General features: G+C 42.4%; 2 protein-coding genes across 2 annotated transcripts; one reads left to right on the top strand and one right to left on the bottom strand.

Moving 5' to 3' along the window:
* Window positions 1-636: 636 nt before the first annotated feature.
* Window positions 637-4182, top strand: UBD (ubiquitin D). The gene is made up of 2 exons (XM_025382565.1): window positions 637-797; window positions 3647-4182. Exons 1-2 carry the CDS (start codon window positions 771-773, stop codon window positions 4115-4117), a joined length of 498 nt encoding a protein of 165 aa, XP_025238350.1. The 5' UTR covers window positions 637-770; the 3' UTR covers window positions 4118-4182.
* Window positions 4183-4387: 205 nt separating this feature from the next.
* On the bottom strand, window positions 4388-9607 carry LOC112622553 (putative olfactory receptor 2I1). Its single transcript, XM_025382323.1, has 2 exons — window positions 9602-9607; window positions 4388-6744 (listed from the first exon to the last, which is right to left on the bottom strand). Exons 1-2 carry the CDS (start codon window positions 9605-9607, stop codon window positions 5803-5805), a joined length of 948 nt encoding a protein of 315 aa, XP_025238108.1. The 3' UTR covers window positions 4388-5802.
* Between the last annotated feature and the right edge of the window lie 9015 nt (window positions 9608-18622).

Below are 18622 nucleotides of genomic sequence, written 5' to 3'. Positions count from 1 at the left end.
GACGTATGTTGGAGAGCTCAAGACCCAGAAATCCAATGTTATTTTGCAAAGGGAATTTTACAAGCAAAGTTTTCTGAGCCTGGAAGACACTTAGGAATCTTTTCCAGTCATCTCATTTTATAGACGGGGAAACCAACATCTAAGGAGATGAATGGATTTGCCCAAGGTAATGTAGCAAGTGGCCCTCCTGGGACTCTAACTCATATCTCCTCTCAGTCTGAGGTTATTTCTCCTGTCTTCTTAAGGCATGTTTTACATCTTCTGCCAGACTAGCCATGTCAGGCTCACAGTCACAGCACTCCACACAATGCTGACTGCCGTATCCTGCCGGGGTGCTCTCGTTCTTAGGACGGCCCCTGAGTAATGGGGTGCTCTTAAAGGCAGCATGAGAGGTTCAGCAAGCATTACAGGTCTTCATGCCAGTGAGGGCCCAGGCCACAGGACGGACAGTAATAAGTCAGGACTGGGAGAGGAGAGGTGGATTTTTAATCAGGGAAAAGTTTTCAACACAGAAAGACCATCCCGTTTGGAATGAGGATTGCAAATAGATTGCCTGAGGGGAGAAGTACGTAATCAGAAAGCATTCTTTGTTTATTAACTCCTGCCCAGCAAAAGTGAAAGAAAATTCATGGGAGCATGCAAGAACAAAGGGCACAGCAAAGCTGGACAAACACAGCAATCCAGGAGGGGATTTCCAATTCAACGCTGGTATATAAGCTGGAGGCAAAATCCTTTTTCTGTCTCTGGTTTCTGGCCCCTTGACTGCAAAGATGGCTCCCAATGCTTCCTGCCTCTCTGTAAGTTGGGATTTGATAAAGGGGATGGGGAAAGGAAAAGCCCTTTCAAGAGATGGGGAGAGATCTTAGAAACGGGGGATAGACAGTACTCAGGGCTCTGGGTGGCTGGGCAGGCATCCTTAAGGGGAAGAGGCTGGCATTGACATTTGCAGAATGAGAATAGGGATTGTCTGAAGAGAAGCTGGTTATCTGGCTTCTGTGTTCTTTTTTAAATCAAACATTGGACTAGCTACTCTTAGGGATAAATGGTAGAAAAAAAAGTGGGGGTGAGCTTTGTGTTCCACAGGGCTGGTGAGATTTGAAATTACGGAAACATTTTTTAGGGTTCTTAAACTTAATCTTCTCTTTTCTCTCAAAGGAGAGCTTCACAAAACTCATTTATCTGAAGTTGTTAATGATCTAACACATTACATTATATAAGAAAATATGCACTATGGAGAGAACCTGGAATTAAGGCAATGCTTAACACAGATCCTCCAGTGAAGAAATGTCTGCAATATCTAGATTGGGAAAATATTTCTGAATGGAGTATGAGGGAGGTCTTCTCAGGCTTTCAAGTGGCCATTAGGAGTGAGTTTTCCAGTCTTTTAGGGTTTTCCAGCTATTGAAGTAAGACTTAGACATAGTTCCTACCTTCTGTGAGTGAGGCCCTGGTCTAATCAAAGGAGATCATATTCTATATCAGGTAAATATAAAAACACAAGAAATATAAATTAACAAGAAACATTGAACGTAGTGTCACTGTAATATGTAAGTTATTATTATAAAGCAGTGGGAGATTTGAAAAAAAAAATAACAGTTCAGTGATTATGTGTCCTACCCAGGATTTCCTTCTGAAGTATTGACAGAGGGTATCCTATTGCTGTATCTTATGAGGCTGTCATATTTTAGAAATTCTCTTTGACAGTTGTTTTTAGAGTCTGGTGTACATCTTTTGAGGCTCTGTATTTACTTTTTGACATTTGACAAACTTTATCTGGATAGGAGAGGCAGGTAAATAAGGTGGAAAATCTTTAATTACATCTCGAGATGAATAAAGGGTATGTTTTTTACATCTATTGAAATGCACAGAAAAGCGAAATAAAAAATTGTCAACTAAAAAAAATCACACAATTTATAAATTTAGAAAGGAGACTTCATTTCTTTTTTTTTTTTTTTAAGACGGAGTCTCGCTCTGTCACCCAGGCTGGAGTACAGTGGCCGGATCTCAGCTCACTGCAAGCTCTGTCTCCCAGGTTTATGCCATTCTCCTGCCTCAGCCTCCCGAGTAGCTGGGACTACAGGCGCCCGCCACCTCACCCAGCTAGTTTTTTTGTATTTTTAGTAGAGACGGGGTTTCACCACGTTAGCCAGGATGGTCTCGATCTCCTGACCTCGTGATCCGCCCGTCTCGGCCTCCCAAAGTGCTGGGATTACAGGCTTGAGCCACCGCGCCCGGCCTAGGAGACTTCATTTCTTATGAAGGGTTATAGTCTGCAAGGCAGCCATTCTGACAAGCTGAGAAGCTCAGCTTCTGGTTGAAAACCAAAAGCAAGCTTTGTAGGAGGAAAGTGACACAGGAATTTATGCTGAAGGGGTTTGCTAAGTATACATATCCAATAGGTTATGGCAGAGGCAATGAATATTCATGAAGGGAGTCCTAATGCATGCATGTTGAATAGGCTTGCATGTTATATACCACCCATGGTCACTCTGAGGTGGAGACTTAACATTTAATTGCATTACAGTTAGGCCTTATACATGAAAAGGTGAAGCAGGGACACAAAGGCATTCAAATGTGCAGCTTCTGTAGACTAGCCAGAACCAGTCCATGGTCAGTGGTCTCTTATCAGGAGAAAATTACTGAAATCAGTCATTTGTCCAATTAAAACTGTAGTTATGGCTTGAGGAACAGGGGGTCAGTTAGCCTGTGGATGAACTGTAATTGTTTTAATATTGTTCCTCTCGAGGCCAGTGCTTGTTTAGCTGCTAGAGAAAAAAGAAAAATACTTTGTGGCAGTTAGAACGTAGTTTATTCTTTAAGTGTAGGGATGCATGACTTAACTCTTGCCTATTATAGCCTTAGGTCTTGTTTAAAATTTGCTACAAAAATCTTATTGCCACCAATAATCCATTCTTTCAGTCTTATAATCTCTAACGTTGCTAGTCAGTTGTGTCTAAACTGCAAAAGGGAGAAGATATAATGAGGCATGTCCAGCCTCCTGTTTCATCATGACTGAGGTATTTTATTTATTTATCTTTTTGAGACAGAGTCTCACTCTGTTGCCCCAGCTGGAGTGCAGTGGTGCCATCTCCACTTACTGCAACCTCTGCCTTCTGGGTTCAAATGATTTTCATGCCTCAGCCTCCTGAGTAGCTGGGATTACAGGGACTCACCACCACGCCTGGTTAATTTTTGTATTTTTAGTAGAGATGAGGTTTCACCAAGTTGGCCAGGCTGGTCTCGAACTCCCAGCCTAAAGTGATCAGCTTGCCTCAGCTTCCCAAAGTTCTGGGATTACAGGTATAAGCCACTGCCCTTGGCCCAATGACTAAGTTCTTAAAATTTCTCTAGGGTCCCCCTGAGCAAGAGAGGGTCCGTTCAATTGGTTGGGGGCTCAGGATTTTATTTTTCATTCTCAAGATTGAAAAAAAGGTGTGATTATAAAGGAATGGGACAAATTTTCTTATTTGTGTTGCAACTTGGTAATTCCAAAGGAGAAGTTCCAAGAAAGAGAGGGACACTGGCTACTGAACAGGAGCTAGGAGACCAGATAGATAGCGGAAGGGTGGGAGCCATTGTGGTGGGGAGCAGAAATGTAAAGTGAGGCAGGCATCCTAGGCAACTGTCTTGTGGCTTCACTTCCCAGGTGCATGTTCTTTCCGAGGAATGGGATTTAATGACCTTTGATGCCAACCCAGAGGACAGCGTGAAAAAAATCAATGAACATGTCCGGTCTAAGACCAAGGTTCCTGTGCAGGACCAGGTTCTTTTGCTGGGCTCCAAGATCCTAAAGCCACGGAGAAGGCTCTCATCTTATGGCATTGACAAGGAGAAGACCATCCATCTTACCCTGAAAGTGGTGAAGCCCAGTGATGAGGAGCTGCCCTTGTATCTTGTGGAGTCAGGTGATGAGGGGCAGAGGCACCTCCTCCAGGTGCGAAGGTCCAGCTCAGTGGCACAAGTGAAAGCAATGATCGAGACCAAGACGGGTGTAACCCCTGAGACCCAGATTGTGAATTGCAATGGAAAGAGACTGGAAGATGGGAAGATGATGGCAGATTATGGAATCAGAAAGGGCAACTTACTCTTCCTGACATCTTATTGTATTGCAGGGTGACCACCCTGGGGATGGGGTGTTGGCAAGGGCCAAAAAGCTTATTTCTTTTAATCTCTTAATCAACGTGAGAATGAGATGAGTAGAGTAAGATTTGGGTGGGATGGGTAGGATGAAGAATATTGTCCAACTCTGTTTCTTTGATTCTAACACAATTAATTAAGTGGCAGGATTTTTAATAATGTATTACTGAGACTAGTAAATAAAATTTTAAGGCAAAATAGAGCATTCAAAGCCAGCTTGCAATTTAATTCTTTCTTGATACCTTGTTATTTATGGAAAAACTCCTATCTCCTTTCCTTTTTGACAAGAGAGTAAGTTTTAGGTTGGGATCCATGTTCTACTGATTTCTGAATTTCTGTGTTTGTTAAGCCCAGTGCTTTCTTTATATCACTCAATAATGGTTGAACCAAATTGAATTTCTACTTACAGAGCATAGTGAAATGATTTATTTTAAAATGAATTAGTTGCTCTGACATGATCATAATCAAATTACTAAACATTTTAGAAACTAAATTGAGCTCCTTTCCCCCTCTTCTCCTTTAAGGCTATTTGGTATGAAATGAAGTCTGGCACCATGCCCCCTCCCATTCTCTATGTCCCACACCCAACTAAAATTGTTATTATTTATGGGGATGATGGTGGGCAAGGAAAGGTATTTTCCACAGGGATCTAGTCATTGTGTGTAACTAGTGGGGGTTCCTAGGGGTAGACGGACACTGGGAGAGAACAAACTTTCTGAAGCTGGGAGACTGTGGACTACCCTCTCTCCTACCTGCCTTAGGGTCTAGCAGGTCTTCTGCATGATGAGGGTGCCAGTCTGGGTGAGGGTGGGTGAGGAGCTGGCTTCTGGATTGACCTCAATATTCTACTCAGGTTCTGCTGATTGAGCATTTTTCTTTCTGCTTTTTTTTCATGAGTAGATCCCTGTTCCTGTCTTGAGAACTTGAGTCCCTTCCTCCATCTTCCTCCCTCCATTTACTCCTCTTTCTGACTCTCTTGCTCTCTCGCTGTCTCTCACATCTCACTATTGATCACCTGTGAGTTTTTTTCACAGCCTGAGACATGCCCGCCTTCTTCCACACTCGTCCTAGTTCCTTGTTTCTTTAAAACTTGTTCAAGAACCAACTCCTGCAGGAGGGTTTCCCATCTTAACCCCCCTCAGCAAAATTCACCACCACTTATGGGCTTTCCTCATCACGCTTATGGGTGAAATGCCCTGGGGAGGGCACTGGTCCCCTGGCAAGGTCTGCACTAGGTTGGACTGGTTTCCGAGAAGAGAGTCCATGGCCTCTTTTTCTGGATGACCCTCTCCTGCAGAGTAGGGACTATGATTTTCTTGTCAACTTGAGACTTCTAATGGCAGAGACCAAGAGGTCTTCCATGGTCTTCCATCAGATAGGGAGGAAGCTAAAGGCGATCATCACGTCCATCATCTTACCTGCACGTGGAGTCGTGAGGGGTAGGTTTTCCTTCCTTTAAACCTGTGTATATAGAGGATTTAGGAATTTTCCCTCAAGAACTAAACATTTCCACACGGGAGGAAAACATTTTCCCCATTGGACTCCTTAGGACAAATCTTGCAGATTATCATAAAAAAATGAACAGTCTGAAGTCTAAACTGACTCACTAATGGGTATTTCCATCCTTGGGTTCTGGCTTAATACTTTCTCCCCTCCCCAACCTACTCACTGTACAGCCTGGCCTCTCCCCAGACTCCACAGCAGCCTCCTCGCTGCCCCCTTCACTTCCTTATTCCTGAGGGTGTAGATGAGCGGGTTGAGAGCGGGTGTGACCACGGTGTAGAAGAGCGATACGAACTTGCCCCGTGCCTGGTTGTAGCGCTGCGCGGGCTGCAAGTAGGTGTAGATGGCCGAGCCGTAGAACAGGCAGACCGATGTCAGGTGGGACCCACAAGTGCCCACCGCCCTCCTCCGGCCTCCGCTGGACCGCATGCAACAGACAGCTCGGGCCACGGCACCATAGGAGGCCAGGATGACAGCAGACGGCAGCAGCAGGATGACCACGCGGGCGGCGAACATCTGGTTCTCGGTGGTGTCTCCGTCGCCTCCGCAGGCCAGCTTGAGCAACGCCGGCAGCTCACAGATGAAGTGGTCCAGCAGGTGGGGCCCGCACAGCGGCCGCTCAGCCAGCAGCGCAGTTTGCGCAACGGCGTTGGTGAGGCCGCCTAGCCAGGAGGCGCTGGCCAGCGCGCGGCATAGGCGCGGGGAGGCGAGCCCAGCGTAGCGCAGCGGGCGGCACACTGCGGCCGCGCGGTCCAGCGCCATCACCGCCAGGAGGACGCACTCGGCCGAACCCAGAGCCAGCGATGCGCACAGCTGGGCCATGCAGTGGCTGCGCGGAAGCCAGAGCGCTGGTCCGCGCAGGTTGGCCAGCAGGGGCGGCACCACGCTCGTGGTGAAGCCCGCGTCCACCAAGGCCAGGTGGCAGAGGAAGTAGTACATAGGCGTGTGCAGGCGCGGGTCGCGCACCGTCAGCAGCACCAGCACCGAGTTGCCGGTCAAAGTCAGAAGGTAGCAGAGGAGGACAAGGGCGAAGAGGACAGGCTGCAGGGAGGGCCAGTCGGAGAAACCCAGCAGGAGGAAACGCTCCTCTGTGCTGTAGTTGGCCTAAAGGAGGAAAACTCCCAGAATGTTTGGAAGGTCGAAATAAAAAAGGGTGACTACCCCCCTTATAAGCAAAGGAAAAACCTTGGAGTGTGGGGCTGGGTTGGGCGAAGGAATGGAAGCATATACAAGGTTAGTTTGTGGATTGTAATCCCGTTTACAGATGAGATTACTTAATAATAATCCCCCTACGAATAAGAGCAACACTCCAAGATTGGCCTGGCCAACATTCGGTAGGCAGAATGATCACCTCCGTTGTTTCAGGTACTCTGTGTTTGTTTATGCAACTGTTCATGTAAAATGGAGACCAGGCCAGAAGAATCCTTGAGCTGGCAGAGCCAGTTGGGCCTCCTAAGTAACATTAATCTTGCTTGATTCGCAAGCATGTCTGAAACTTTATTTGTGCCATTTCTTGTAAATGCCTATATTAAAGAAACATAGAACTTAAGCTCAACCAATCAGAAGCAGCCAACAAAAACTTAATTATATAACTAGGACTTCCTCATGGGATAGACCAAATAAGGCAACTGTATAACTGTAACCAATGAAATATTTGTTTGGGTGAGGGGGAAGGGACAAGATGGAGGAAGGTGAACAAGATGGAGCAGTCCCTGTTGTTTCTGGGTTCTTCATCACAGATTTTCCCGTGCCCGGGAAAAGAACCAAATCAACTGAGCATGCGCAGAGTGAGGTCAAGCTGGGGACACGGAAATTCAAGAAGCCACTCCTACACACATGCCCCAAACTCCTCCCCTTCCAGCTCCCAGGCATAAAAGTCTGCTGCAGGCAGGAGCCCATGTGACTTCTTCGGCCCCCGCATTCGTAGACGGGAGAACATCACCCCAGAGCGCCCCAGCGACTTCCCTGGCCCCCCACACCTGAGGACCAGAGAACCTCGCCCGAGAGTGTGTACATATTTGCAATAAAAGACTGCCACTTTCTCACGTACTTTGGCCTCATGTTTAATTACTTAGCTCTCCTAAATTAAGTTACATTAAATTAAATTAAAACAATATTATCTTTGCTTTTACCTGTTTGTCCTAAAAAGCCTCCTCCTCATGTCCTAGAAAGCTTCTCCACAGAGAGATCAGTGGAGCTCCCTAGTCACTTCTGGTTTGGAGCTGCCCAATTCAGTAATCACTGCTCAAATAAACTCTTAAATATTTTATTGGGCCTTAGTTTACTTTCTAACACAACCCATTATACTGCTGATTACCGATTTTTAATTTGTTGTGAATAGAGACCACTCCCAACGTCCATGCCCCTCCCACTGAGGGGAGATCAGCACATGCATACTAGCCTTTAAATCAGGAATCGGTTGGGTAGAAAAAAGGAACACTTTCTGGTAGACCAGAAGTCAGGACATCTTGGTTTTACCTAGCATACTTCCTTTAGCCAGTTATGTGACACAGGGATATCTTCATTTCCCTCTATCTCAGTTTTCTCATGTGTAAATCAAGGAGTTTGAACTAGATGACATCTAAGTTTCCTGTCCAAACTCCTTCACTTTACTATCAAATATTGATCAAAAAAATAAAAAATAAAAAGAGAACCCCAGGGAACAAAAGGAACCTCATTCTCCAAAGGGTCTTGTTGAACCAAGCATCTTAATGGTACAGAAACATATGGTTTATGTGATGGATGAAAGTTTATGTGATGGATAGAAATCTTTCTGCTGCATGACTCCTGACATAAATTATTGTGTAGATAACTTATTTTACACATCATATTCACTTCTCTTAATTACAAAAGCACAGTAACCTAATTTTTCATTTTTCAGGGGGAAAAACACTGTTCCCTACCAAAGCATCCTGTTTGATTGTATGTTTCACTCATTTATCCTCACTGGGCAGAACAAGCATTAATGTTGTGATTAAGAACCAGGGCTTAGCAGCCAGACTGCCTGGGTTTGAGTCCTGGCTCTGCCATTTTCTAGCTGAACAACCTTGGGCATGTTACTTAGCCTCTCTCTGCCTCAGTTTCCTCATATGAAAATAGAAATATGTTGAGTGGGCTAAATATGAAAAGCTGTTAGAACAATGCCTGGCACATAGCAGTTGTTAACTATTGTCATCCTTTAATAAATGCTAACTATTGTCATATCTTTTTCCCAAATTAAGAAACAGGTTTTTAAGGGGTTCTTATGCTAGGCAATGATATAACTGCTATGAACATTTACATCTGTTTTCATTTATTAACTCTAATCTTTACTCACTTGAAAATTAGGCAATAGCCTTATTTTATAGAGTGTGTTAGGAGAGTAATTGAAGTTAAATTACTTGCCCAAGGCCACATCATTTGTAAATGCTTAATAGGTTTTCCACTTATATTTGACTAACTTCAAGGTCCTTCCCTGTTTGATCAACCAGGCTCGAGACTAGAGACTGTGGAGTACAAAAGGCATGCAAAGTCTGACCTATATTTAGAGATAATTTTATAATTTGGGGTCATATCAGAGATGAATAAAATAGGAGAGGTGACATTCAGGCTTACAGACCTATGGTGGCTAGAGATGTTGAGTTACAAAAGGTCAAATTCTTTAATATGATTACACAGACACTCAACAGTTTAGCCAGGCACGCTCTAAACCATTCCTCTTCAAATATGCAACACCATGAAAACAGGCACACAATAATAAAATTGCATAGATAACATTCTTGTTACATGTATGCACAAATTCCCCAAAACATAGGCACGTGTGCACCTGTAAACATAAACCCATCATCTCCCTCACACATCTAGAAGACAAATCTGTTGTGAAATATATAATATAATGTATCATCAAACTTCACTTGGTATTTCAGAATGTACCTCTCGGCATGAGACAATTTGCTGTAGGGCACTGTAATACCCAACTTACCTTCATAACTTATCTTTGGCACTAATGTTTACACCTTGAGCTTCCAGATGATAGGTTGGTCTCTTGCTCCTTCTCTGGATTCTCTGGATTTGAAATGGCAGTTGGGAGGATTTAATAAAAGATACAATTGCATGGCTATGTTGATTTCTGGAATGGGTGCCTGAGATCAGAGCCAGGTATCTCAGGAAGAGGATAAGGGGTGGGTGTCCTTGTGCTTGTAAATAGAGGAATAAAAAGAACGGGTAAGAAAGAACCTATGTTTGTGAAATTTCAGAATCTAGGCAGAGGTGGTGATGTCTGTTCCTGGAGAATCTTGTAATGGGGTACAGACCAGACAAGGACCTGGGCCTTGTGCTGGTGGCAAATCAGCATTAGCTGGTGGTGGTAGCAAAATCCCTCCTGGATCTAAAGGACACAGTTAGAGAGAAGGAGGAAGCATGCTGATGAGTGCTCTCACTAGAGAAGAAACAGGGGAATCAACGTTCCCTGTTATTTAGAAGAGAGGATGGAGCTCTGGGGAATCGATGTCCCACTCCCATCATTAGTACTTTGCATGAAGGTGTCCGGAGAGGAGTCCCCAAGAGTGGGGAAGAGGAAATTCTGGAGGGAAAGTCCCTTTAGGGTAGTGTGTCTCTGGCAGTGTATGAAGGCCAAAGGCAGCACAATTCCCTCTCGTTATCGTTTCTACTATTCAATTGGAACTGGTTTAGAATTTCGTTCTCTGATGGAGTGACCTTAAGCTAATTGTTTAACTTCAGTGATTCTCAGTGTCATCGTCTGTAAAACAAGGAAAATAAACGTTTCTGTCAGGAATTTTGTAGATTTGTTGAAGTCATTCTCAGTTTGGAATGTAGCTTTGACTGTTGTGTCATCAACTTTGCTCCAAAGCCCGTCTCCCCGCTTGTGGCTGTCACCATTCTCGTTCCCTGTGCTCCTCCTTTGTCCTTGAAGATTTTTATCCCTGATCCCCTCTCACTCTCTCCAGTACTGTGATGATTCTTGGTGAATTCAGTATCCTCATAGATTATCTTTCTATACTCTCCTCTCAGTTTCTTCCTCAGTGAGAGGTCTGCAAATTCATCGTGGCCCCTCACATCCCTTGTATCTTCACTTCTCTGTCAAGCTTAGACTGTCTGGTCAATCACTATTACTCCTTTGCATACTCTCAATGTTCCTGCACTTTTCACTTGTTAGACTCTTATGGCTAAGTTGCTTTCCTATTTACATCCAACTATAATCCTACTCTCTCCCTATATTTGTTCAGCTGACTGTGGCTGAAGAAAAGCCCATAGCCACGCTGAGAGGTTTCACTTTACATTCATGACCATTACTTTAAGAGGAAGGGGCTAACGTCATGGATAATCATATTTCCCTAGTCCACTCACTTTCCCCTCTCCTATGTAACTAATCCATACTTTCTGGTCTCTCCTTAAATCCCCAATACTCCTCTCTCTCAAATAATATCATCTTTCACAGATGAAAATTTTACTTCATTTTTACTGAAAAAATGTAAAACAATCAAAAGAGAAGTTCCTACCAACCCATCTGTTCACCTACTTGCATCTGTGCTCACATATAAGACTCTACATTTTCTTCTGATACTGCTAGGAATATACTATTTTGCATCTGTCTGATGTCAGTACCTCCACTTGCCCACTATATTCCATCCCTTTCCACTTATTCAGGGATATTACTCTAGTCTTTACCCTTTTTCCTGTAGTAAAATTTGTCCTTCCAGTGGACCATCCCTATCCATACATAAACATACTTTGATTTCACTCATTAAAAAATAATCTTCTCTTGACTTCACTTCCCCCTAGCTACCACCCAGGTCCTTGAATTCTCTTTTCGGTTGGCTCCAACAAGGCTTCTGCACTGGAAATCTTTCATCGAAGGTCACAAACCGACCTCCACATTGATATAGTAGTTTTCAGTCCTCATGTTACTTGACTAGTTAGAAGCTTTTCAATAGAGTGGACTTAGCTTTCCTTTTTGGAACATACCTTTCACTTCTGCTGTGGACTGAATTGTGTCCCCCCTCAAAATTCATACGTTGAAGATCTAATCCTCAATGTGATGGTATTTGAAATGGGCATTTTAGGAGGTAATTATGAGGTTAAATGAGGTCACAAAGGTGAGGGCCTAATAGGATTAGTTTCCTTATAAAATAGGAGGAAAGAGAGTAAGAGCATGGGAAAGGCCTTGTGAGGAGGCAGCAAGTAGGGAGTTGTCTGCAAGCCAGGAGGAGAGCCATCACCAGGAACAAAATCAGTCAACATCTTGATCTTGAACTTCCCAGCCTCCAGCACTGTGAAAAATAAACTTCTGTTGTTCAAGCCACCCAGTTTATAGTATTTTGTTATGGCAGTCTGAGCTGACTGACAGCTTCAAAAGCACCAAAGTCTTCCAGCTGTTCCTTCTGAATCTCCTTTATTGGTTTCTCCTCCTCTCCCTGCTGTGCCCAGGGTTCCGTCCTCTTTCCTTTTTTATATGCACTTCCCTCATCCAGTCTTATGACGTTGTACACCATCTACATGCTGATGACTCCTAAATTTATATTTCCAACCTGGATTTTTCTCCTAACCTTCAGATTCCTATGTCCAATTGTCTACCCATCAGCAGCATTTTGGTGTCTAATACACATCTCAGGTTTAACATGCCATAAACTGAACTCCTTACTACCCACCCTCTCCCCCACAATGTGCTTCTTCTGTAGTCTTTCTCGTCTGCCATAATGAAAATTCATTCTTCTAGTTTCTCAGAAAAAAATCTTGTGATACTGACTCTTCTTCATTTCACCCACATATAATCTATCCACAAATTCTGTTGGCTCTACCTGCAAAAATATGTGGTGAATCTGACAAGTTGTTATCACTGTTAGGACCACCACTCTGGTCTGTCCTTGTAATCATCACCTCTTGCTTGGATGATTGAAATAATCTTCTGGTTCTTCCCTTAACCTTTAGTATGTTCTCAACATGGAAGCCAGAGTAACCCATTTAAAACACAACTCAGATCATACCACTTCTTGTCTCAAAATCTTCCAACAGTTTCTGTCTTACAGAAAGAAAGAAAAAGCCTAGTCACAAGACCTAACGATCAGTGCTCTCCACCTCAGTACTACTGACAATTTTGACTGGATCATCCTTTTTGGGGGTGCTGTCCTATGCATTGTAGGATGTTTAGCACCATCCCAGGGCTCTACCCATAGGTGACAATAGTGCCTCTTCTCCAATTGTGACAATCAAAACCAGCTCCAGACATTGCCAAATGTCCCAGTGGGAGGCATAATCATCCACGGTGAGAACTGCTGCTTGACTTCATCAGATCCCTCTGACCTCATTGCCGTCTTTCCTGATAAATCACTCTACTCCAGTCACACTGGCCTCCTTGCTGTTTCCACAGTCACAACAGTGCTGCTCCTACCCCACGGCCTTTGCTCTTGCTCTTCTTCATACACGGAATGCTTTTCCCTCAGACTACTTGCTTCTTGACTACTTTACTTATTTCCTTTGGAAAATTTACCTAAGTGTCAGCTTCTTAGTGAAAGTCCCTCTGGCCATGCTATCTGAGATTCTGAGATACAAACTTCTTCCCTCACTATTCCTAGCCCCTTCCTTGCTTATTACTTTCTCATTAGGATTTATCATTATCTAACGTATCAATGGTTCCATTGTTTTTCTTATTTAAATAATCAGTAAAATGATTTTGTCTCTCATTAAAGTCTAAGCTAATTGAGAGTAAGGATTTTGGTCCTTTTTTTCTTCTTCTTCTTCTGTTTCATTTACTGCTGTATCTCTAATGCCTAGAACATTCCCTAGTACACGGCAGACAGCAAATGGACTTGTGGAATGAATGACTGAAAGAATGGATCCAAAGTGCCTCATGCCCCATGGTAAGCACTCCCTGAGTAGTAGTGTTTATTATTTTATTGAGCAGTTGCTTTTTATGAAGCATGATGTTTGGGACTGGAGTTAAAGAAAACACAATAAAAGGGCCTGACCATAGAAGTTTGTATTCCATCTGAGAATGCATGTTAAATTCCTTAAAAACAAAGCAAAATACTACTTTAAAATGCACTTAGGGCACAAGTCAGTAAACAACCAAGGAAAGGCAAGTGAGTGCTGTGAGGATCGAAGATGGGACATGCATTACCAGTAGGAGAAGTGGGGAGGGCTTTTCAGAGGTGGTGCAGGGACTTCATCTCACCATGATAGGCTCCCATTAAAGTCCAGGAGAGTTAATTCGAGCAAAGATGTTGATGTGGAAATGTGCATGGCAGATATGGTGTCCATGATAAAAGGCCAGCATTCAATGCATCTTAAACTGTGTTTGGGGCATAGTGAAGACAACTTGAATAATATGATAACGCACATAAGACTTCCCATGGTCCTTTCCTTTCCTTTTCCCTCAGGATCTTTTCAGTTTTTTTATTTGCCTTGAATTTAACCTAAATGTCTCCTGCCTCAGTAAGAGGGGTGGGCAGTGGCTCAAAGGATGTAATTACCTCCTGTACTCCTCTTTAGTTAAAGCTGACAATGGAGACTTCCAACAATCCAGCCCCAAGTTTTTAGGCCCAGTGGGTGTTCCACTTCTCTTCATGTAAATGACACTACTGGTCAGGTTGGGTGACTGCCCATGATTTTCTGTCTCACGTCTTTGCACTTTCATTTGTTTTTGCTTCAGTAAAATGCCCTTCTTGTTCTCTCTGCCCTATCTTAGCCCTCTTCCACTCTCAAGGCTCAGCACAAGCTCCATCTCCTCCAGGAAGCCTTCCCAAGCCCCCTGTCACTTCCCAGACCCCTTATAGTTTCCATGAGCATGCATGACCTTTCTCGCACATTGTTCTTCATTTTTACTTCAAAAGTCATTTTCTGACTTTTGGAAGTCAAAAATAAAGTAATATATAAATAACCCTTTCTGTCAGGAAATAAAGTAATAAAGTAATATTCTGAAATAAAGTAATAAAGTAACATATACTGAAATAAAGTAATATATACTGATTATAAAGTAATAAAATCTAAAATAAAGTAATATATACTGAAATAAAGTAACATATACTGATTATGGAATAATCTGAAATAAAGTAATATCTACTGATTATGAAGTAAAGTAGTATATACTGATTATGGAAAACTGGGAAATAAAGTTTCTGAAATAAAGTGATATATACTGATTATGAAATAATAATAAATACCGAAATAAAGTAATATATACTGATTATGGAAAACTGGGAAATATAGAGAAGTACATAGAAGTTAAAAAGCCTATGCATAATACAGTCAACAAATACTGTTATTAATCATCTTCAATCTTTTAATATATTCCCTTTCGCACCCCTTTCCTTCAACTTTTAACATAGCTGAGTGCATTATGGTTTCTGCAAATTTATGTTTTCACTTTGCTTTGGCCATGTAACATTATAATGACAGAATTTCTATGTTATTAAAGGTTCTTATAAAGAGAAAAATAATTTACATTTATTGATCATCTGCTAACAACTAGGCACTGTAGTATCCGCAAGATACATGTGCTGTCAATTGTGTAAATTTATTATAATTTTCTTATCTATTGCGTTTTCTTTGATATCTAGGCTATTTTAATTTTCTTAGAAAGTAATAAAAATAACACTTTAAGAGACAGAATTAGTTTTCTTTTTTTTTTTTTTTAAATAATTCTTTTTTTTTTTTTTTTTGTCACCCGAGCTGGTTTTTTGTATTTTTTAGTGGAGACGGGGTTTCACCATGTTAGCCAGGATGGTCTCGATCTCCTGACTTCGTGATCCACCCGTCTCGGCCTCCCAAAGTGCTGGGATTACAGGCTTGAGCCACCGCGCCCGGCCCCAGAATTAGTTTTCTGTATTCTTATCTTTTTCTATAGTAAAGAGTGTTGGAAATAGATTGCATTAAGTATGCCCTCAGAATTAGTGGAGTCTCTCTCTCTCTCTCTCTGTCTTTCTCCTTACCTACCTAGCAATCATCTGTCTGTCTGTCATCTATCTGCATATCTATCTCTCTGGCAACAAAGCAGAAAGGGTGTATGCTTTGCAGATAGGAAGACCTGGGTGTGGATACTGGTCATGATGCCTGGCTTTTAACAATGCATTTGAGGTCTGTAAGCATTAGTATCTTCATCTGTAATTTGAGTAGAGTACCAGCTTTAGTGCAAGTATTCTTTGCTGTGAGGATCAGATACGATGTATCAAAACCCCTGACACGCAGTAGGAGCTCAGCAAATGGCAGCTTTTCAGAAGAGTTTTGTTTGTGTATACTTCTCTCTGCCGTGTACAGTGTACATGTTTCTCTGCCACTTTTCAGCTATTGCTAAATATTCTTACTTAAATAAAATATCTGCCCATTTACAGGTGAAAAATTAAATTATTATTATTATTTTAAAGTTGCACTGTATATATAGCTGTCTGCACCAAGTGTATGTAAAACACCATGCCTGTGGGCACAGGGCCAAGCCTACCAACCTCTACTTGTTGTAGCTGCTGTGTACCCGGTCATGCTCATTTTGTGCTGTTTTACCTCTTGATTACTAAGAATCAGCCACATATGCTCCCTTTCTTTTTCTTAAACAAGGTAAACTCTTTGAATTGCTGTTTCTTCTTCCTGGAATACTTTCCCCTTCACTTGTCCAAGATTGGCGCCTTATCATCTTTGAGAGCACATCTTAAGTAGCAGTAGAGGCCCCAATCCTGGGGCTTAGGAGGTGATAATTAGAGGCCAGCCAGAAAAGGCATGGCAAGAAGGGAGGTGAGATACTGTGGATGGTGGGGAGTTATGTGGAGACCCCATGTACGCTTCCCAAGGAATAGTGTTAGTTTGGGATTTGCTAAGCCCAGAGGGAGTTAGCATTAAATATTTGCCATTGAGAGTGGAAACTGGCCAAATCATAGGTACTGCCAAATCATAGTAAGTCCTTTTATGTCCATTAACTTATTCCTCCATACCCATCTCCCTTCCACCTCCAAGTCTGAAGGAGATAGAGGCAATCCTAGTGAGTGGAGGAGTAGAATAGAGGCAGACATGTCTCTCAAATCCCACTACAGGAAGGCCCTAGTTAGGAGAAGGAAGAAATTCAGAATATTGACCTTTATAAAATTTTGGTCATTTTATTTACTTAAGTCGACTATTGGGACAAAAGGTGACCAGAGTACATTTATTGTCTGAGTGGCCTGTCCAATATTTCGCCCAATGAGTTGGCAAGTGATCCACATGGTTGGTTTGCCCACATAGTTGGTGTGAGGGAATGAAGCACAGTTGTTTTCTTTTGGAATCCCACTCTTTGGAATTGTACTTGTTCAACGTACTGGTAATATTTATTTGTTTATTCTCTTCCCAACTAGAAAGTGAACTCTAGAAGAGCAGACACAAGGTTTATCTTGTTTATAGCCGTGTCCTCAGTGCCTGTACATTAGGATTGCTAATATTTCTTGTATCTGATTGCATTGAAAGTACTTTGTAAAATAGAGTGAGATATTATTATAGCTGATATATGTTTTGATATTTTAATAAACTTACATGAACATTATTAGTGTATAATTTACATACTAAACTGTATTGGATGTTCTGGAGAGGGTGGAGCAAGATGGCAAAATGGAAGCCTACACTGTCCCCACCATGGGAATACCAAATATTAACAACTAACTACACCCCAAAGCACCAACGTGAAAACCAAAAATGAGGTGAGCAATCACAGTACCTAGTTTAACTTCATATCACTGAAAGAGACATTGGAGAGGGCAGGAAAGACAATCTTGAAGTGCCAACACCACCTATCTCCCAAGCATGGAGATTCTGTGCACTTGGGAGAGGGAGAGTGCAGAGACTGTGAGGCTTTGCATTGAACTCAGTGCTACCCTATCACAGTGGAAAGCAGAGCCAGGCTGTACTCAGCTGACATCCACCCATGGATGGAGCATTTGGACTAGCCCTAGCTAGGGGGAAATTGCCCATCCTAGAGGTTGGAGTGTGAGTTCCTGCAAGCCTCGTCACCATAGGCAAGAGTGCTCTGGGATCTTAAGTGACGTTGAGAGGCAGTCTAGGCCACAAAGACTGTAACTCCTCGGTAAGTCCTGGTGCTGACCTGGGCTCACAGCCAGAGCACTGAGAGGGGCACACAACATACTGAGATACCAGCCAGAGTGGTGAAGGGAGTACTTGCACCATATACAGAAAACTGAAACTGGACCCCTTCCTTACACCTCATACAAAAATTAACTAAAGATGGATTAAAGATTTAAACATAAGACCTAAAACCATAAAAACCCTAGGAGAAAATCTAGGCAATACTATTCAGGACATAGGCATGGGCAAAGACCTCATGACTAAAATACCAAAAGCAATAGCAACAAAAGCCAAAATTGACAAATGCGATCTAATTAAACTACAGAGCTTCTGCACAGCAAAAGGAACTATCATCAGAGTGAACAGGCAACCTACAGAATAGGAGAAAATTTTTACAATCTACCCATCTGACAAAGGGCTAATATCCAGAATCTACAAAGAACTTAAACAAATTTACAAGAAAAAAACAAACAACCCCATCAAAAAGTGGGCAAAGGATATGAATAGACACTTTTCAAAAGAAGACATTTATGCACCCAACAAACACATGGAAAAAAGCTCATCATCACTGGTCATTAGAGAAATGCAAATCAAAACCACAATGAGATATCGTCTCACACCAGTTAGAATGGTGATCATTAAAAAGTCAGAAAACAACAGATGCTGGAGAGGATGTGGAGAAATAAAAACACTTTTACACTGTTGATGGGAGTGTAAATTAGTTCAACCATTGTGGAAGACAGTGTGGCGATTCCTCAAGGATTTAGAATCAGAAATACCATTTGACCCAGCAATCCCATTACTGGGTATATACCCAAACGATTACAAATCATTCTACTTTAAGAACACATGCACATGTATGTTTATTACAGCACTGTTCACAATAGTAAAGACTTGGAACCAACCCAAATGGCTATCAATGATAGACTGGATAAAGAAAATGTGGCAC

Source organism: Theropithecus gelada, chromosome 4, assembly GCF_003255815.1.
Source record: "Theropithecus gelada isolate Dixy chromosome 4, Tgel_1.0, whole genome shotgun sequence".
NCBI lineage: Eukaryota > Metazoa > Chordata > Mammalia > Primates > Cercopithecidae > Theropithecus > Theropithecus gelada.
The sequence above is the reverse complement of the archived record's forward strand: the minus strand, read 5'-3'. Positions and strand labels throughout refer to the sequence as shown.

Excerpts from the sequence above, each read along its gene's own strand:
- UBD (XM_025382565.1), top strand. The coding sequence starts at position 771 with ATGGCTCCCAATGCTTCCTGCCTCTCT. Across the intron at positions 798-3,646 it reads CCAATGCTTCCTGCCTCTCT|GTGCATGTTCTTTCCGAGGA; the intron begins GTAAGTTGGGAT and ends TTCACTTCCCAG.